This window comes from Apis mellifera, linkage group LG7, assembly GCF_003254395.2.
Source record: "Apis mellifera strain DH4 linkage group LG7, Amel_HAv3.1, whole genome shotgun sequence".
Classification (NCBI taxonomy): Eukaryota; Metazoa; Arthropoda; class Insecta; order Hymenoptera; family Apidae; genus Apis; species Apis mellifera.
This window is the reverse complement of record NC_037644.1, coordinates 13,983,623-14,003,934: the sequence shown is the minus strand read 5'-3', so window position 1 is coordinate 14,003,934 and position 20,312 is coordinate 13,983,623. Positions and strand designations below refer to the sequence as shown.

Sequence of the window (20,312 nt, the reverse complement as noted above, 5' to 3'; positions counted from 1 at the left end):
TGGAATAGCGTTGGAAAATTTTAACGCAATTGCGACTTTATACGACACTTTTTCAAGGAAAGGCGAAAAGATGGCAGAGAGGAGAGAGAAAAAAGATAGATATAAAAACATTTAATAAGATAATTACTAATTCAACGAATCACGCGATCGACTGTTGGGAGAAAAAAAAAAACAAGCGGAAATCTGAAATCTTTGTCGACTCGCTTCGACGATTGACGATCGGTTTTTCGCGAAACGAATGAAACGAAGATAGATGCTTTTGAAAACATTTATTTTTATTGCAGAATATAGATAATAAGAATAATGCATTACTATTCTTACGTGTGATTCGTTTACATCACGCAGACGCGACTCGGATACCGAAACGGATTCTTCGTCTACGTAGTTTGAAGAAAGTCTCGGATCTGAAAAATCATAACGGAAATGAGGTGTAATCTATATACAAATACTAAATGTGTTAAATATCTACAAATCGGTATGCGCGGTATCTTGTATTTGTTCGAAGAAACGAACGCAATTCTCGCGAGTACTGACGGAATGTTGGTCAAAACGGAGAAAACGCTCTAAAATGTCATCATTTTTTTTTTCCTTTTTCCTTTTTTCTTTTCCTATTTTTTTTTTTCTTCTTTTTTTTTTTACACCTATTCTTAACATTCCAGTCCCTTTCGAAAGGGAGGGACCTTGTTTATCTCTGTCTCGAGAGCACTTTTCTCGATCATCGAAAACGAAACGAATGTTTTTTCTTTTCTTTTTTTTTTTCTTTTTTTCCTTTTCTTTTTTTCAACTTAACAAAAAGCGATCGCGCATGACCTCGCGTTACGTTATGCAACTAAACAAATTTATTAGATTGTCGTACTTTACTCAACGTCCCCGACGTTTAAATCAAATCGTTCAAATTAAACGGTTGATCTCTCGAGAAGGAATCAACACGATTTTTTCCTTACGATTTCTTATTACGAGAAAGAAGAAGGAAGTAAAGAGTAGAAGAACGTAAATAACAAATCGAAATTAAAAATACGCCCCCGTATTTACACATATTTTTTTGCACTTCAGGCCGTATATTCCTTATACCTAACGCTAACGAAATGAAACAAAGACGATGCCGAAGATTTCGCATCGACGATTGAAAGAACGCATTCGATATAACAAGTATCGCGCGTCACGAGCATTGGCATTGAGCATATTCATAATCTCATACACCAAAATAACCTTAACTTAATTGCTCTACTATGTACACGTACGTTGGCTCGATAGCCGGAATCATCCTTTCATGTACACCGAATTTCTATGTATGTGTGTCTCTGTGTGTGTGTGTGTGTAATTAAGCGATCTATCAACGACGAGTTTTACAGAAAAGTAAGTACTTGAGCTGTCGCGCGTGTTCGCACGATCGAACGATCGTAATTTTAATAACAAGGGACGAATGCGATAATAAGATAATAATCCTAAAAATTTAATCGTCTCGTTCCCTATTTTTTTTTCGATCGAGTCTCTCCTTCGCAGGATCGCATCCTCACGCGCACGAATTTTTTTTCGTATCGATAAAAAAAAAACTAACTTAATATAATTGCTAACGATCGTGGAATAATAATAACAGTAATAATAATAATAATAATAATAATAGTAATAATAATAGTAATAATAATAATAATAATAATAGTAATAATAATAATAATAATAATAATAATGGTGAAGATCTCGTGGCGAACCGAAGTAAGAAGAGGAAATGGTTGCGCAACTCGAGTCACTTGGAAGGATCGAGATCTCGGCATTTCTCGCTCGCAATTATCTCGCGCAAAGTGTCTCCGAGTATGGCAAATATGGCAAACGTTTGCGGTATATTCGTGCACACGCGTATATTTATATATATATATATATATATTTATATGTATGTATATATGCACTCGTCATTTTCCAGCTCGCAATCGAACCCGACGCATTTCCTCTGCCGATCATCGCGAACAAATTCGATATATTCGATCCTCTTTTCGCGTTGTCGATATAAATTCGGTGCGGAAGAGAGAGAAAGAGAGAGAACAAAACGAAAGAAAAAAGTATCTTTCATCCACCGACGATTGGACGAAAACCGCGGCGAAGAGAAAAAAGACGACGACGGGGCTCGGGTTTCGTTCGTCTCGAAACGGATCGGCCATCCCACTTTTCGGCGCGAGCCTCGAGATTTCTCGTACTCGCGCAGAAAAGATGAAGCCGATATCGTGGCCGTGTCATCACGGCGCTTTGCACGGTGTTTTGCATATCGCGTATCGCGCGTCTGTGTACATGCGACTCGAACGTATCTATTCTTTTCACCCGTGCATCGCGTGAACGCTCGTGATAGCTCCTAATCTAAAAACTCGGGAAACGACGCGGTTTTTCGTAACGTAGATTACGAGCGTCGACCGCTCGTTACCGCTCGTTATTGCACATACATAAATACGATAAAGAAGGGAAGGAATACTCGCGCGATTTCCGCGTGACGGTGAACGTGGAAACGAACGAATTTCGATCCCATCACGATTCACGTTCGACGCCAGGTATATAACACGCGGACGATCGACGTACGACGATTAAACGCGGCATGGCGGGACGAGTCAAGGTCGAGATTAATTATATATACACATATATGTGTATGTACATGTATGTGTATATATATATATATATTGCGACCGTTTATAAATTAAGATCGTATTTACAGGCGAGCGAGCGCGAGAGGACGCCTCGATCGAACACGAGAGAAAGGGAGGAATGGTTGTCGCGGGCAAATTACTTCCTACTCTCACCGCGTGACGAGCGAGAGAGGAGACGCGAGGATGGAGGCCGGGGCGATGGACGGATAGTCGGATTTCGGGCGGCAAGCGCTTGGATCGGGCCTTCACCCGAATCTATCACGATCTGTTCACGAAATCATCGTAGATTCCCTTAGGATCAGACGTACACCTCGCCCCTTTTACTGTTCGAGACGGGGGGCGTGGCCGAAATGACGGTGGTGGTGGCCGCCGCCGCGCTCGTCGCCAATCCGCCCGACAGGGACGCGTTCGTGCACGACACGCTGCTGATCTTCCTCGAGGCGTCCTGGCCTGCGACCGGCTGCCGGTGGCCGGCCGACGCTCTGCACAGATCGTGCCCGATGCTGTTCGTCCTCGGCCTGGCCTCCGCCCCCCTCGAGGGGAGCACGCGCGCCACCAGGCTGTCCACCGCGTTGGGCGGCTCGTGGCCGCTGGAAACCGAGGCGGCCCGATTCTCCCTCGGCTGGAGGCCCGGCGACTGCGGCAGCGACATGCTCCTGTCCTCCCTGCACTGGACCAGCGGTGGGCCAGGCAACGAGGCCGATCGCCTCCCCCGCGGGTCCACCTTGGCCGTGTCCTGCGCGGTCGCCACCACGTAGCTCAGTTTCTCCGGGTTCATCAGGATGGGGGACCGGTCGTTGTAACTGTCGAAGGTCGGCGAGCTGCCGTTGCTGCCCGCCTGGCTCCCGCCGCTCTCCCCCCCGATCAGGGGCGTGCTCCTGTCCTGGTTCATCATCAACGGCGTGGAACGCTCCTCCTGGCCGGTGATGCTTCCGCTCCTGCTGCTCCCGCTGCCCGACCCCTCCTCCTCGCTGCTGTTCACCTCGGTCAGGGTTGCCTGGTGGGTCGGCGCGTTGGCTTGGTTCGTCGACTTGATCATGGACGCGGACGTGGTGGTCACCAGGCCCAGTTGCGTGAGTTGGGACACGGTGACGGGGGTGAGGGTGACGGGCGCGACGAGGCCGGCGCTCGTCAACGTCGGCGAGAGCACGGCCTGCGCCAGCGCCGCGGCACCCGACTTCCCCGTCACCGGGGTCCCCTCCGTCTCTTGTATCGGGGAGAGCACCACCTGGACCACGGGCAGATCGGTCGGGTAGTGGCCGTTGGCCGGTATCACCCCGACCACGCCCGCCCCGATGTTGGCCGCGTTCGTCGCAGACAGCGCCAGCCTCTGCTCCCGGTCCACCACCTCCTTCGTCACGTCCGGCGTTGGTATGCGGGGACGGTTCTTCAGCGAGACCGGCACCGTGTTCAGCTTCGTCATCGTACCTGGAGGAACGCAGGAATCGATATAAGTTATACGAATCGAATCGACCTTTCTTTTTCTTTTTTTCTTCTTCTTTTCGATTGGAGATCTTTCTTCCATCTCGCTAATTTTTCTCCTCTTCTCTCTCTCGAGGAGGAACGAGGAGAAAGAGGCGCAAGGTCTCAGAAAAGTTTTTTTTTCGACACTTCGCAATTGCGGAAATTGTTCTGATTACACAAGGTTACGCGTTGCATAATCGTGCGTGCATGCGCACGGAAAGCTTCGCGAGACTTTCGTCGAAAGTTTTTTCTTTTTTTTTCTCCTTTTTTTTTCTCGCCGCACCGCGATCGGAACGCGGCTAAGCTATTCCAAGCTTAGGAAATATCCGTTATCGATTTCGATATCCGTTAACGCGATCGTTTTATTCCTCTGTTTTTTTTCTTTTTCTTTTTCTTTCCACGCTCTCGATAATTCTTTCGATCGGCGACGAATCTTTTTTTCTTTTTTTGTTCTCTTTCGATTTCACGGAGAACAGCGTAGAATAACTCGAACCGCAGATAGTAAACGTTAATTCATTCGAGTTACAGATCCTGTTAACACGCGAGTACGTACGAGTGTTACGTAAGATTGCATCATTACCGTTTAAATAGCATCGAAATCGATCATCGATCGTCGTTACAATGAACGTTATTTCAAAACTGTTGATCGTACGATCGCGAATAGTCGCGTTTTAATCGCCGGAATATTTTTCTCTCCTTATATTTTCTTTCTTTTTCTTTTCTTTCTTTCTTTACTCGATTATTTTTATCTCCAAGGGAGAAGAAGGAAGAAAAGGAGGAGGAGGAGGGAACACTTGCCTTGTCGACCCATTCTCTGACTTCGAATACTTTTCCTCCCAACCAGCCGATCGTACAGCGACATCTTCAGATTTGGATTGTTGGTCTGCGGTAAACCTCCCGTTTCGGGGCTGCTGTAAACGCTGTTGTGACGATTCCTAGAGAAGAAACCACCTCCGCTGCTGTACGTGGTCGAGGAGCTGCGAACCGAGCCCATCCTCGTGATTTGTCTTTGCAGCCAATTTTTCCTTCGCTCGACCAACGGCGTGTCGACGCTCTCCTACCGATGGGAAGAAACGAAACGATAACGACGAATGACGGCGACGACGATTACACTCTTCGACTGTTCTCGAAAGGAAGGATGGTTTCGAGTTCGGTCGAGACGACGCTCACTTACGTAATCGGCGTACATGTCGTCCTGGTGGGTCTTGCGATGCTGAACGTGATTGTGAATCTGTGTGCCCAGCATCACGTTCGCGTACAGCGCATCGCTGTCTTTCACCTTGTAATGCTCCGCGGAACCCTTTGGCTCCTCCCTTCGATACTGCTCGCTCGCCACCGTGTACGGCAGATCTTTCGGCACCACCTCGTCCCAATATTGATCTTTCAACAGTTCCGGATGCTCCTCGTGCATTTCGTCCACGATCATGTATCCGGCCTGTTAAGTAAGAAGAAGAGAAGAGAAATAAACGAGTTTCGAAATTTCGCCGAGGCGGAGAGAGAAAGAAAGAGAGAATCTGTTGGGAAAAGTATGTATATACCTTGATGTGACGATCTATCAGCCAGTTTAACTCGATATCGTCATCGTCCTCGCCGAAAGGATTGATCAACACCTCGGCGACTTTCAACCATCCCACGTAAAAGCAAAACTGAAACGAAAACGGAAAACGGTAGAGGAAAACCTGGTCGTATCCAATTATATGTACGAAATATCGTTTGAAATATTGTACGGTACGTATAAGGTATATAAATATATTCGATCAATCGATTTAACGTGGATGAAAACGAGATTAAAAGCAAGGAGTAAAAAACAAAGTTTGTTTGCTTTTTTACTTTAGGCTTGGAGATGTTCGAAAATCGATATTCAAGAAACGATATTTCATACGGAATACTTTTCAAGTGTCTCTTTTTTTTTTTCTTTTCTTTTTACCTGTAAAGCCGTGAAAAATGGGAAATACATGTCAGGTTCCTCGTATTTCCCGCCTCCGACTCCGTCAGTCCGCTCGATAAATTGTCTGCCGAGCAAAGCGGAGAAGAAATACGCGTACAACGATAGCGTGACCACCTAAAAAAAAACGCAAATAAACGGCGATCAAACTCGGCCGATCGTAACCGTTGAATGCCGTGACCCTAAAAACCACGTTATGTCGACGACTCTCGTAATTGGCAAAATAAAATTGTCATTAATTTCGCGATACAAAGAGGAGAATAAAAAATATAAACGACTTTCCATTACGATTCGTTAATTAAATTTACTCGGTACGAGATTGCGGATTGGACAAGTAAATTAAACGACAGAAATTTATAGACAAGCATCGCTTGGTTGCATCACTTTGTTCGATTCTTGGAACGTGTACACTTTCTGCGTAGCCGAAGGAAGAAACGGATAAAACTGATCGACGAGCGGAGGAACGAGTATCGTGTCCCGACGTTCCTCCGCATCGCTATAAATATCGCTTGTTTCAGAGCTACTTTCTTCCTTTATTTTCACAGTTTTATGAAGAACTCTACGCTCGATGAGAATTACACATTGTTCGCGCGCTGCGCCAAGATGGAAGGGTATTTAACGATGATCGTAAAGAAAATATCACGGAACGTTCCCCGAGTACGCAGAAAAATCATCGGGCGCGATGATGATGAAACGGGCCGGCCGATCCTCGCCTCTATCCACGAGCTGACGAAACAAAGAGGCGAAACGTTCCCTTTGTTCCCAACTGTTCTGAAATGTTCTCGATGCGTGCGATCTTAAATCCAGATCCATAATATTTTCTCCCCTTCTCGTTTTTCCATATACTTTTTCTCCTCTCCGAACACATTGTACGCTCGAATACTCGTGTAAAAGTGTGTATGAAACGCGCCAACGAACAGGTTCGAACGAAAGCGTATCAAGGTTATCAACAGCGCGCTACCTTTCTCATCGAAGGCCACCAGGAAACGTTTACGGTTTATGCAAAGTCTCCTTACCGCTTGATAATAGCAATAAGAAGAAGAAGAAGAAGAAGAAGAAGAAGAAAAAGCGATCGACGGTGTTACATCTTTACGCTTCGATCGTATCCGAGGAGAGAATTATTTCCTCCTCGTATCGATGACACGAGATTATCATCGTCCTTGACCGTGCGTACCGCTTTCTTGAAAGGCGCGCCACCGCGTCTGCAAATATTTCAACAAATATATTCTACCAACGAGATCTCTTCTCGTAGAATTCTTTTTTCCTTTTTTCATATTTTCGATTCGGTCAACGTCGAGAAAGGAAGCGGTGCTCGTCGCGATTTCGTTTCGACACGAAAACGAAAACGCTCGGGAGAAAAATAATTGCCGACCGAGTCTGTTTCTCTTCCTGAACGGTCTCCGCGTTCTCTCCTCCTTCTTCTCGCTCCTTATTTTCGCTAATTCGAAGCAATCCCACGGAGCATTTATCTCCGCGTAATGAAACGTCTCGAGGAATTACCGTGTTCGCGGTTGTTCTCGCGATTCCTGCGCCCCATTTTCCACCGATCGATAAACTAAATTATCCACCGAGTTCCGTTACCTGCACATATGTATATAAATAGAATATAGGAGAAAAAGGAAGGAAATCTGTTTAACCGATTAGGATGGGATCGATGATAATCTCGCGAGAAGGAGAGAATTTCTTCGACGACGTTAATTTATTATGTTATATCCTTTGTAATATCCCACACAGATGACGCGATCTCGAGCGTTTCTTTTTTCTCTTCTTTTTTTCTCTCTCTCTCCCCCCTCCCCTTCTTTTCGCCGCGTAATCTCGACCGTGACTGACTCGAAGCAGCTCCGAAACTCGCGGTTTTTCGCGGATTCCGAACGTTTATTATTAGCCGTGCCATTCGTTTCGAGAATTCCTCCGGTGTCCAATAATTTATCGAGGCTGGACAAAGATCGTGTTCCAAGCATCGGTCACGTACAACCGAGATTACGTGGCGAATAGCTGTTTAATACCGCGAAAATGATGGCGTCCGCGGCCGACAATTAGGGACGTTAGCTGATGAGCAATTAAACGTTGCACAATGCATACGTGCCGGCTAATTGCGAATGCGAAACATCTTTCCGAGAATGGATCCATTTTGTTGTTGCGCCGCGACGAATCGAGTCCTTCGAACTGAATAAACAGCAGGCGCAGGCAACGTCGAGGAGCGGTGGGATCGATCGAGCGGAGGAGGGCTGCTCCTCGAAACGAGAAGACCACCTCTCTCTCTCTCTCTCGAGGGACTCTCGAGGATCCCTACGATCGACGGCGACCACGATTACGCATCCAGGAGCGTATCGATCGATGATATATCGGCGCGTTGCAACGAGGTGACGTACTTTCTAATGATCGAGGGGCTGCCGCCTCGGCCGCCTCGCTCGTTAACTCCGAACTGCCATGGAAACTGCTCAACCGTGGTCAAATCGAAATACACCGTTCGAAGAAACGGCCGTATTCCCTTAACGCCGAACGTGTCGAGGCGCGATTGTTCGTACTCTCGCGTGAAGATAAGCGTGGAACGAACGGTTGGAAGAGTCGGAAAGATACGGGAGAGATTGTCCATTGGAGAAAAAGTTTAGATTAGAGAGGGAAGGAGGGGGAGGGGGAAGGGGAGAGGGGAGGAGGCTGGGAGAGGAGAAAACGTGGTTATTGTAAAGCTAACAACGGAATTGAGAGTTACGCAATCCCTACAAGAGTAAGCTGTCAACAGTATCAACGGGAGAGAGGGAGAGAGAAAGAGAGAGGAGGAGAGGCGAGTATATGCGACGAGAATAGGCTCGGGATGAAGATGTCCGTTTAAAACACTCGGGTATTTCTCAATGACGATAAACACCGTCATCGCAATTACCCGGCTTCTTAACGATATTTCTCAATGAGATTCGAAACGGAATGATCGAATCTTGACTTTGACTCGGCGATCCTCGTCGACGCGAAGAGGAAACTCTTCTTTTAAAACTCTATTGTTATTGAATTAGCGCCAAATGCGTGTATATAAACACACATACACGCGTACGGAGGATTTTCGCTTTGGAAAAATTATCCGGCTATCTATGGCGTGGAACACGTTGTAACACTCCGTCGGGACGGAGCGTCATTAACATTGACACTGGGCGTTGATTCGCCCGTCCAATATCTCGCGATACTTGCCTGAGTGTAAACGAGGGGGACGCAGACGGTGTCGTAACCGATGAGCGCGCCAAGCCTCTTCCGGATGTCGCTCAACTCGACGAGAAGGGTTTGCACTACTTGGTCGCTGGTTATCAACGCTTCCCTCCTCGCCCTGTTGATGATATTCGTCGCCCAGACGAGCGGCATCCAGTACTTGGACATCGCGGCCTTCTTGTTCATCATTTCGAAGATCTTCTTCTCGGACTCCATCATCAGGCCTGGAAACACCAAACGAAACGTACGCTCATTTTCACTCCAAGTTAAAAACTTTCGAGCGTGAAAACGAAACCGTATCGAGGTAGAAACGTGGTGGGCGAAACGAAGATCTGCCGCGAACTTTCACCGTGCGAGACGCACGAAATGTCGCTCGCCCGTACCTCGATCGATAAATCCTACGAGTTTACTTCTCTCCCTCTCTCCCTCCCTACTTTTCCCCGCCGTATCCATTTAATACCCCTCGCCGAGCATTGTACAATCCGTTTACACGCGAAACTTTGCAAACTCGTCGATCCGCATCGGTTGCTACGCGCATCGCTGTTTAATTATATATTCCGCGTTTCCAGGAATATATTTATTATTGCAATCCTTGTATCCACAACTTTGACAGAATCGATATGCAATGGAACGAATAACTGGAGGATAATTCGAATTGAATTCTCGTTCGAATGTTTGGGGGGGGAAGAATTGTCGGGGAGTGGGGAGAAGTGGATCCGCGGCAACGTGTCGCGGGAAGAAGAAAGGGCTTGTTGTTTCATCATCAACGTGATCGAGGAGTGACTCGATTATATAATTTCTCGTGTGGCTGGTGGTTCACACGTGACTCGTCCGTGTAAACACGAAACACGTGGAGGACGATGCACATTGCAAAAAGCGCGATCGAGAATACGCTATTAGTCAGCCGATAGACGAGCGCGTCGAATAACGAAGCGGCGCAAAATGTAAGGCCATTGATTTCCGAACGAGAAGCAAACATCGGGGCTCGAGGAATGCCGAGTCGTCGCCAGGTTTCCGTTCCGTTCGCGGTCCGCGTAAACGTTCGTTTGTTTATTATGTAACCTTTTGCTCGACATTTCTAGAACGAAGCAGATCGCGGCTACGATTAGCGGGAAATATTTACACGCCAAATTTTCTTGCCACGATTTTCCACGAGAGGGACGGATAAGATAACGAAATTCCACGAAGCTTGCACCAATAACTACGAGGGAACGACGATCGATACCACCGTATTCCTGCGTGTCGAAACGAAATCGAGAGATCGGTTCAAAGTACATCGTGTCTAATATCCGTATTGTAATTAGTGACCTCGAAATCGATACGCCTTTTTTAACGTGCAATAATGAGAGAGAGAGAGAGAGAGAAAGGGAGAAGCATCGTGAGAAAACATCTTTCATAAATAACAGTCGATTTCACAAACTGTTACTTTTCCCTCTATACCGTAAGAATAATATGCGCTTACACGCGTAGATGACCGCGAAAGCAAAGCTACGCGTTTGATTTTCAAAACACGATGCACTTTTATTCAAGATTGCGCGCGAATGGAAAAATCTGATATAACAGCGATCGAGCAACAATCGACGCTTCTGTATTTCACGGATGCAACGCGTTCCAGATTCTCGCCGGGTGGACGCTTTAACGATCGTCCTCGGTCGCGAAAAAAAAAAGAAAAAGAAACGAAAAAAAAAGAGAGAGAAAAGCGACGTTAAATGTCGGGGCGATCGCAGCGAGCATCGTAACTACGCTCGATCGGTATCCGATCGGATAACGGGAACGCGGTAATTTCTCTCGAGGGGGGAATCTTTTTATTGTTAGACCAGAAACGAGTGCGTTCGAGGATCGTGTGATCCGCGCAACGAAGCCTAGGAATGGAAGAAACGCGACGCCATCCTCCTCCAGCGAGAGACATAGTTGCACATCGTGGCATCCGACGAAGCAGAAGCGAGCTCGAAACGGTCGAAATCGGGAACGGACCGTTGCCGATGCTACTACGACCGTCTCGATCGATTCGATCGATCGGTTCCTTTATTCAGCGTGCGCGACCTTGACGCGCACGATCGCACGGTCGCACGGCTTCTGTGCCGATCGAGCCGGGGAATTTACAATCGAGAGAGCCGCGAGCGATAACTCATCGTGTGATTCATGCCCGAGCCGCGAATATGGCGCTGGAAACGTATCCGAAGCACGAACGTGGAGGAACGTTTATATTTAACGTTTAATCCATCGGTTTCGCGATCATCCGCGGCAATTTGCCTCAATTCCCGCAATAAGCGATACCTCGAGCATTTTTAATTTTACCGTTATATAGCGCGCCTTTTCTGCCACCGCCAGAACTATCGGAAGAGAAATCGCATTAATCATCCTGTACGGAATTTCTGATAATATAATACGTATAGATGAAACGTGAAAAATATTCTTTTTTTCTCTCTCTCTCTCTCTTTTTCTTTTTCCTTTCCTTTCGAATACGAAACTTATCCCGGCATTATCGAGACACGGGTTTTCCAGCAGAGACTTATTCGGTCTCGGCGAAACTTGGCCGCTTTCGCGCGTTACACTTGGCGATTTTCGCGCGCGAACGAAAGAAAGAAAGAAAGAAAGAAAAGGAAAGGAGAAGAAAAGGGGGAAAAAATGCGCGGCGCCATCCACTCGAAACGAAATTTTTTCGAAAGCGAATATCGTTGTTCGGAAGTGAATTATGCCCACTTTCACAGGTTTTTACGATTCGCGCGTGGGGGTCGATCGAATGGCGGCGCCGTGGATATCGTACCGTAGATATCGACGCCGCCATCGATTCGATTTTGCGCGTGAAAAAGTCTCGAGTTGACGCGCGAAACTTATTTAATCGCGTCGATTGAAAATATATCGGTAACGATTACGGACGAGATCGAATCGTAAATTAATCAACGGGAGTGTGTACTCGCCCGTGATTAATAAAGGGGAGGAGTGGGGGGAGGGCGGGATTGAATCTTGACACGAGTCATTTACACCTCTGCTATAAATGTAACGTAATCTTAATGCGGCGATTGCGAGTCGAATGTAAACGAGTACGAATGCAACGTGTACACCGCGCGATGATGGCTCGTTAATGACGCGAATCATCGGGGAAAGAAAAACGAAAATGAAAAGAAAAGAAAAGGAAAAGAGAAAAGAGAAAAGAGAGAGAGAGAGAGAAAAATGGCGCAACGCACTGCGCCAGGTGAACGAGACGTTTCATTATCATTTTAATCGAGTACGTAACGGGTAACAGTAGTCCGAAGAGACGAGCAAAACAGTTGGATTTTCAGAAACGATTACACGGCCGAGCAAAGGAGATATCTAAGAAAATTACGTGGTCGCGCAACGAGCAAGTTCACCGACTGAAACCGACTCGGCCGAATAAGAAGAAGCCATACCCGTTTCCGAAGGATGTTTACCTCTCGAAAGCATCAGCTGAAGACGAAGATAAGCGAACGGCGGGAGGAGGGAGGGAGGGGGTGGGGGGAGGAGGAGGAGCGGTCCGGGAGCAACTCGGATGCGCTCTCGGGAACGCAGAACGGAGGAGGCTGAAACAGGAGAATGGTTGTCGGGGTCAATAAACGCGAGGATCCTTGCTCGGCTGGCAAGGTCGCCACCAAGGTAAAAAATCAACCGTGCTCCTCGTCTCTCTCTCTCTCTCTCCCTCTCCTCTTATTTTTGCCCATTCCAAGTTGGCGGACCGACGACGCCTGAAAACTATCCTTCGGACGGAGAAAACCAGTCCCCTCTTCTCCCCCTCTCCTCCTTCCCTCCTTCCTCCCTTCTCTACCCCAGTCCAGTTTGTTCTCCCTTAAGGCTGGTGCACAAGCGGCGCGCGCGCGCGCGATCGGTCGGTGAACGAGCGTGATTTCAAGGGTGAAACCGGTGTCGAAGCGCGATCCACATTTATCGCGCGCGCGACGACGATAGCGGTGGTTTTTGGCGCGCGCGAGCGGTAGAGCAAACGCCGGCCAACTCGCCAACAGCTCTCCTCGTCGTCGCTTGGCGCCGGTGAAACTGTGCTCCGATTAGGAAATATCGGCGCGTAATTAGAAGCGGGCAAGTTTAAATCCGCACACGCGAGCATCGGATGCGCCCTGAGTGTCAATCAGAGCTGTCTGCCAAAGAGAAAATCGAACCGCCTCGCGCACGCCTCTACGGTCAACTATTCGCAGACATTCGTGTATATACATATATATGTGTATGTATGAATATATGTATATTTGTATATATGAATATATGTATATATGTATATATATGTACAAATATCGTGTTCACGATAGCATCGCGTCATTGACGATTTCACTATCGACGAACGCCTGGAAGGAATGGGAGAAATCCGTCTCGGAACCAAAGTGTTTGGAACCGAATATAAGGAGAGACGAAGATAAATGGATTGTTTCGCCTCTATTCTGCGGACGATTTTTCGGGATATAATATATACACGTTTTGTAAACAGGTCTAAATTCTATCGTTTATATTTAGAAGCGGTGCAGGTGGTTCAACGGGGAACACCTGAGATACGTTACCTTTGAATATTCCAAGATAAAATAAGCCGTTGTTCCGAAGTCGCCATATCGTTTCCCTCTGACGCACGCAACACTAATAAAACGGAGGTGTAATAAACGGACATGAAAATACGATCGATTTGCACAGATGCGAAATGTTTGAATTATATATTCGTCATCGACGAGTCAATCAATAACGCTTTGTTCACGTGATCGCGTGAAATCAAAGTTCCTCCGCTATATACTCTATATATATATATATATATATATATATATATATATATACATGTATTCTCAATTGCGTAGAAGAAGATAAGAGAAGAAAGAAAAAAGAAAAGTAAGCGCGAAACTTTACGAACGTCGATTTCTTTGTTCGAGCTTGGTAAGAGTGACCCCCTTCGATGGAACATCGGCCAGTCGTCGTATTTTCCAGCATTTCGATGGTGGAAATTAGGCCGTCTTCTTACGCGTTCAACGACGCGTACGCGTTCTAACTGTTCGCGGAAAGGTCAAGGGAACGGAAGGGGAGGAGGCGTTCCGTTAATTTTAGAAACGATCGATCCGAATCGCTTCCGTAAACGGCGACGTGGTCGTCGAAGGACGAATAGCTTGCTTTCTTTCCATCGAGAGAGCCAGTCTCTCCTCTTCCACGGTTGGCAATCCGTTCGCGGATTTCCGTTTCCGCGCCATCGCGTTCAAGGATTCGAGGCATTGCGTCGACACCTGGTTAAATCTCGCGTCGGGCTTAGTCATGCGCGCATTCCCATCTCGATCGTAGCTGTAATTATTTTCTTGCGCATCGGGCAGGCGCCGATAGCGGTCGACGTAATGGAGGAGAAATTCTGGTCGGAACAATAATTCGTGCTAAATATAGGTAGCGCGTGCGGCGTATTACGGTCGGCCGAGAAGAAGGATGGACACGGAGCACCGTGGATCGATACAGGAGACAGCGAGTACCGCGAAGAAGTGGAAGAGACGAGGAGGAAACGGGTTTTCGAGTTTCTTGCTCGACTCCCATCGTGGCCGACGTGGATGTGGCCGAGATGATGATGACGCCGAGCTTGAGGATAATGATGATGATGATGATGATGATGATGATGGCGATGGTTTCCTCGCGCACCACCGCGAATCCTCGAGGCGTCTATCGCGAATATATACTCGATATATATATACACGGTCTAGCCAATTACCATTCGTGGCCAAAGATAGATTAAGGCCTTCGTTATGTCCGTCTATATTTAAACTTCTATTTTTTGCCCGGTTTTAACCAACCGTGTCATTTACATATACCCGTAATAAGTAGATTTCGATGATATCGATGAGTTTCGAGCATCTTGAAATCGGGCTTGCGATTATTCGCTGTGTTGCTCGAAGGTAATATCGTAATGCCGAGTTGGGATAAGAGAACGTTTTGAAAATTGGCACGACGCGACGATCGTTAAACGACGATCGGGCGGTGGGGTTAACGACGTACCGGGCGATAAATCGGGGAACGGTTCGAGAACGGTTTAGAGAAGGTACGGAGAGGCGCCTCACTGTAACGGTGAAAATGAATGGCAGTGATGACGAGAAGTGGCGATTGGAACGAGCGTTCGACGGGTGCAGGCACGGAGGAGGGAGGAGGGGGAAGGGGACGAAAGGGAATCGAAAGACACGCGAGAGACCCCCGGGGAAAAGCGGAGACAGACGGTGATTATCTTATCGAATGACACCGCGTATCGATATAATTTTCAGACGCGGACTATAATTAGCGTAGAAGGATTATTATTAATATTATTCTTTTTTTTTTTTACATTTATATATATTTATAGGAAAAGAAAGGGGGAAAAGGAAAGAGGGGGAGAGATGGGAGGAGGAAGGAAAAAGCGAGCACGACGACGAAGCGGGTAGAGCGAGAAGGAAGAAGGAGGTTGTTGTAACGTCGCTTCGGGTCCGGGAATAGATGGTAAACTACATGGCTGGCACTGGTCCGGTTGGCGCGGTGCAGCGAGCAAAACGAGTAGCCCGCCAAGAAGGAAAAGGAAAAGGATGAGGAATTGGCGCCGGCGCTCCGCGTTTCTAAGCGGTCTCGACTCGCTTCTTGAAAATTAGCCGGACGCACGTGAAAATTGCCTGGCGGCGCGAGTCGAGCCGTTCGATTTACGCCGGCGACCCAGCTCTCGAGATTCGCTCCAGCCTCGCCAATTTCCAGATCCCGATTCTCGCGGAATTGCTACACCTTGTTAATTCTGATCTCTCTCGTGCCTGTCACCGTACATCCACGTAAACCGATCCACGCCTTCGTTTCGTCGGGATTCTTTTTCTTTTTTTTTTTTTTTAATTTAATCGTTTTTTAAACGTCGCTCGCGCGTTCTCTACCTCGATGCTTTATTCGACGATTTCATCGATAATTATTCTAAACTTGTAAATTGCGCGGTTTACTTTTCGATAAGATATATCGAGTCTTTTTTACGATCGATGAAACTCGAATTTTTTGAAATTTTTCTTTCTCTCTCTTTTTCTTTCTACCTATCAGATAACAGATTCGGTATTAGCACCGATTTGCATCCGCAAAAGTCTTTCGCAAGGTATTGCAAAAGTCAACGACCATAACGGTTAGGTTGCGATGCGACTGGTAAATAGAATCGTTTGCAATTTAAGCGCTCTAAAATCTGCTGTACGCACGTTTTCGTACAGTTACGCGTTGAATACTCATTGCAATTGTATCGAGAATTGCACCCGAACGTAGTCCATTTTTTTTCTCTCTCTCTCCATTTCTTTCGGCAAAGAAGAACACGACCGAATGTTATAAATAGAACAATTCCGATTTTTATTATTTTACTTTACGTATGTATACATCGTGCGTTTTAAAATTACGAATAACCTTCTTAATATCTCGCGTCCTCGTTAAACATCGTCTACTTCCTTATTTTATATAATTTATTTCCAAATTCGTTTTATCCGAGATTAAAAAAAAGAAAAAGGAGACGCGTGATAAAGAAAGAAGCGAAAGAGACGGAAGAGCGATTTTCGAAATACATCGTATGCATCGAGCCGAAAACGTCCTCCAACTTGCTCCTGTCTCAAGATCACGGCCGGTCACCATGTTTTATTTACGCGATCGTAAATATCGGCGTAATCCTTCGGAAGGTCGTAACGCCGCAAAATCACAATTACGTCTGGGTGTTGTTCACTAGTCGGCACGTTCGATGCCACGCATCTAGAATGGCGTCGGTAACCGCTTAAAATTCTGTCTTCTCTTTTTTCTCTCGAAAGGTTGAAGAATGCGTTGCATCCTCGCTACATGAATTATTAATGGAGATCTCACGCGACGATCGGCTCCCCGTTCCGTTGTTGGCCGGACGAGCTCGTTTCCAGAGCCGGTGGATAGTTACGGATTTGGATCGTCTTCGCGATTCTTCTTTCACCGTGATGACCAGACCAACCGACCGCACGTTTCTTTCGCGATTCGTGTGCGTGATACCAACGTGTCCGCAAAGATAATTCCACGGAAGGATCGGTTTTTGCTGTCACTCTTGTCACTTATTTCTCCGGCCGGCGGGGAGCCGGCGGAATGCTCATGTTCATGGAAGATTCGCGGAACAGGCGCCTGAAAAATCCGTGCTATTTCTAGTCGAGGCGAACATCCGCCACCGGTTCGCAAAAACCGTTCGGGGATTCGAGTCTTTCTTTTGCATCCTCCAAGAAACGGTTTCTTTCTACTCGTCTACGGATACCGTAAGCGTAATTGTGAAAATCGTTAGAAACAGTTTTTTCAATTGCATTCTAAATGAGAACTGTTAAAAATATTTTTCTCTCTAGAAACGTATCCAGTCTTTTTTCGAGCACTGTATATATCTCGTTTCCTCGCGATTCCATTCTTCTTCGTTCTCGAGTCCGAGAAATTTAATTCGTTTAAGTTTAGATTTAGAATTTCGAATAAAAAAATTCCAATTTCCGACTTGGGTGTACAAGTTGGGACGTTATATTGTAAAATTGAAATTCAATTTCGAACGTTCCATTTCAATTTGAAATAAAAATCCTGCTTTGAATCGTGCGATATGACTTTAAAAATACCGCCATTGCAATCTTCGTTTTAGCAATTGAACGCTGCGCGCGCAACTTTACCGGTGTCAAACAAATATGGCGTACGAACGTCATGCACATTGTCGCGACTTTTTTTTGTTCGACGAATCGAACAAACGATACGTTTGTTTCGTATATATTTCGTATATATATATACGTGCTCGAGCAATGTGTTCGCGATAACTTTTAGTTTGTTAATAGTACGTTGAACAAATTAGAGAAGACAGTACATTATTTTATAGTATGCGGTATGTATACACGTACAATCTTTACGAAGAAAATTGATATCGAAACGCTTATATCGTGAACAATAGCTAATTCAATAATAATTCGTAATATCTCTTAATCGTGCAAAGTATTATTAAGGATACGTTACAATTATCGTAACGTCGAATTAATTTCGAGAAGGAAAATTTCTAGTTTCATTTTGATACATGATAGTTACATTATCTCGAAAAGTAATCGTCTCATCGTTTCGAATCGCCAACATCTCGACGATACATCAAACGTTATTTCAGAATATGTGGAAAACTTTTCGAACGTTCTTCAGCCACTCGTCTTGGGAAATCATCGATCGTTCGTCGAGCTGAGAGAAATGAATTTTTTTGCAGAAAATGACGGATATAAACAACAAGAGTGAGTAATACGATTTTCAATATAGAATAAAAGTGTGCATAAAAGTGTAATCAAGTGATTCCGAAAATCTAAAAATCGTCATGCTCGAATGCTTGATGTGTACGTTTGTTCGTTCGTTCGTTTATTCGTTCGTTTATTCGTTCGTTCGTTGGTTCGTTCGTTCGTTCGTCTTTCTCTCTCGTAAACGAGGATAGGACAAATGATGTAAATTTAATGATCCATGCATTCCTTCAAGGTTTTCAAACTCTAAGTAAAGAAAGTGTCGAAAGACAAAGTAACGACTTGAAACATATGTATAAATAACATTTCTATCACAGACGTACAGTTACATGTTGTCAGGCAATCGTTTGAAGGTTATGCATGACACATGATTCAATTTCGATTAAATAACGGTTTCAGCATGCAAATACCACGTTGCTTAACATACAATGGATCCATACGAATTACTTATTAAGGACTAATTGTAATTCCTCGGGGAATGCCGAAAATCTCCATTTTGGAAAGGATTCGCGTATTTCTGTCGTTATTAAATCGTCCTTGTTACCATAAAAAGCGCTTAATTGCGTAGGAAGTGGCATGTGTGTTAATTGGTTAATACGTCCTCGAAGTTGGCAGGGGAGGGATTCGAATCGAATATTTACGCTTATTTTACGAATTATTAATTCATTCAAATTGAAAATTACGATTCGTCGTTAAATTTTTGAATCTTGTTTGACGATAAAAAATATAGATGCAAATCGATCAAGACGTTAAAAAAAACGGATTTGAATAGAAAGAAGAGATATCGATTTTTTTCGTTGTTACGGAAAAGAAAAAGTTACTTTTTCGTTTTACTCGCGTAAATAATTCAACTTTATGATTCGACGAAACGAGAGTGTATTTAAAGATCGAATAAAAGAGAATAAAAGTGGTCTAGGATAAAATGTATAACTCACTGACCAACATCTACGATGTGCTGAAGCGTGGGGAATCGTCTCTTAACGCGCAACGAAATCCTTTGCAGCGTAATGACGTACGCGAGTACCGCGTACCTCACGATGTTTCTCCTCATCAGTCTGCCTCTTTCGTCCTGCAATGTGAAAATATTTTAAAATTATTTGCAACTGTCCGCAGTCGTCGTGAACGAAAATCGCGCACGGTGAATCGCAGTGTGCGCGCAGAGGGAAAGGTAGGGGAGAAACGGAAGACGAAGGCGGCGGTATCGAAGCTTCTCTAAAAAAGGACGGGTAAAAGGACGAACGTTTTCTTTCGTTTCCCGTCCCGCCACGTCTCCCCCCAAGGTCATCGAACAGCATTCTATTACGCGGATAATGGAATATTTATAAGCAGCGATCAAACGAATAAGCACGGAGAATGAAAGGAAATCGGTATCATCGATACGTGTTCGATACAAAATTCGTTTCCGAGGCCGCACACGAATGCCGGACACGTTTCCCATGTCTCTGTACACACTTTCCCCTTGTTCTTTTGGCCCGTGATCGCGAATCGGTGGGTCGGTTTCCAACCGATTCCAATATATCGATCGAGAGAAAAACCCAGGGTGGCGCCTGCCGGCTATTTTTCCTTTCGTTTTCTGGCAAACGACGCGCGCGCATTTTGTAATCGCGCGCGCGTGGCCGTTTTGTAATCAAACGTCGATCACGCGTCGTCGGTAAACGATCGCGCACGCTCGGCGGAATGTCAATTTAGTCGGAAATCGTAGGCGCACGGTTCCCGAAAAATTTCCACGCGCGATAAACAATCGGCTCGTTCTAATGGAAAAAAAATGTAAAAAAACCGACCGGCCGTCTTTTCCGCCGCATCGTCGATCGTCGAAACGAGCGGTATATAATCGTGTCGGTAATCGTTAATTGAATCGTTACGTATGTGGAACACGAC

At 45.8% G+C, this 20,312-nt stretch overlaps 1 protein-coding gene across 3 annotated transcripts in view; it reads right to left on the bottom strand.

The window, feature by feature from the left end:
* Positions 1–254: 254 nt before the first annotated feature.
* LOC408898 overlaps positions 255–20,312 on the bottom strand; it is a 38,991-nt gene continuing 18,933 nt past the window's right edge. For all 3 annotated transcript variants that reach the window (XM_026441643.1, XM_026441642.1, XM_026441644.1), the window contains 7 exons: positions 19,374–19,503; positions 9,217–9,455; positions 6,019–6,153; positions 5,630–5,737; positions 5,266–5,526; positions 4,890–5,148; positions 255–4,055 (listed from right to left, as the gene is read on the bottom strand). In XM_026441643.1, the coding sequence (XP_026297428.1) occupies positions 2,926–4,055; positions 4,890–5,148; positions 5,266–5,526; positions 5,630–5,737; positions 6,019–6,153; positions 9,217–9,455; positions 19,374–19,503 (2,262 nt within the window). In that variant the 3' untranslated portion in view covers positions 255–2,925. The remainder of the gene's footprint in view (positions 4,056–4,889; positions 5,149–5,265; positions 5,527–5,629; positions 5,738–6,018; positions 6,154–9,216; positions 9,456–19,373; positions 19,504–20,312) is intronic.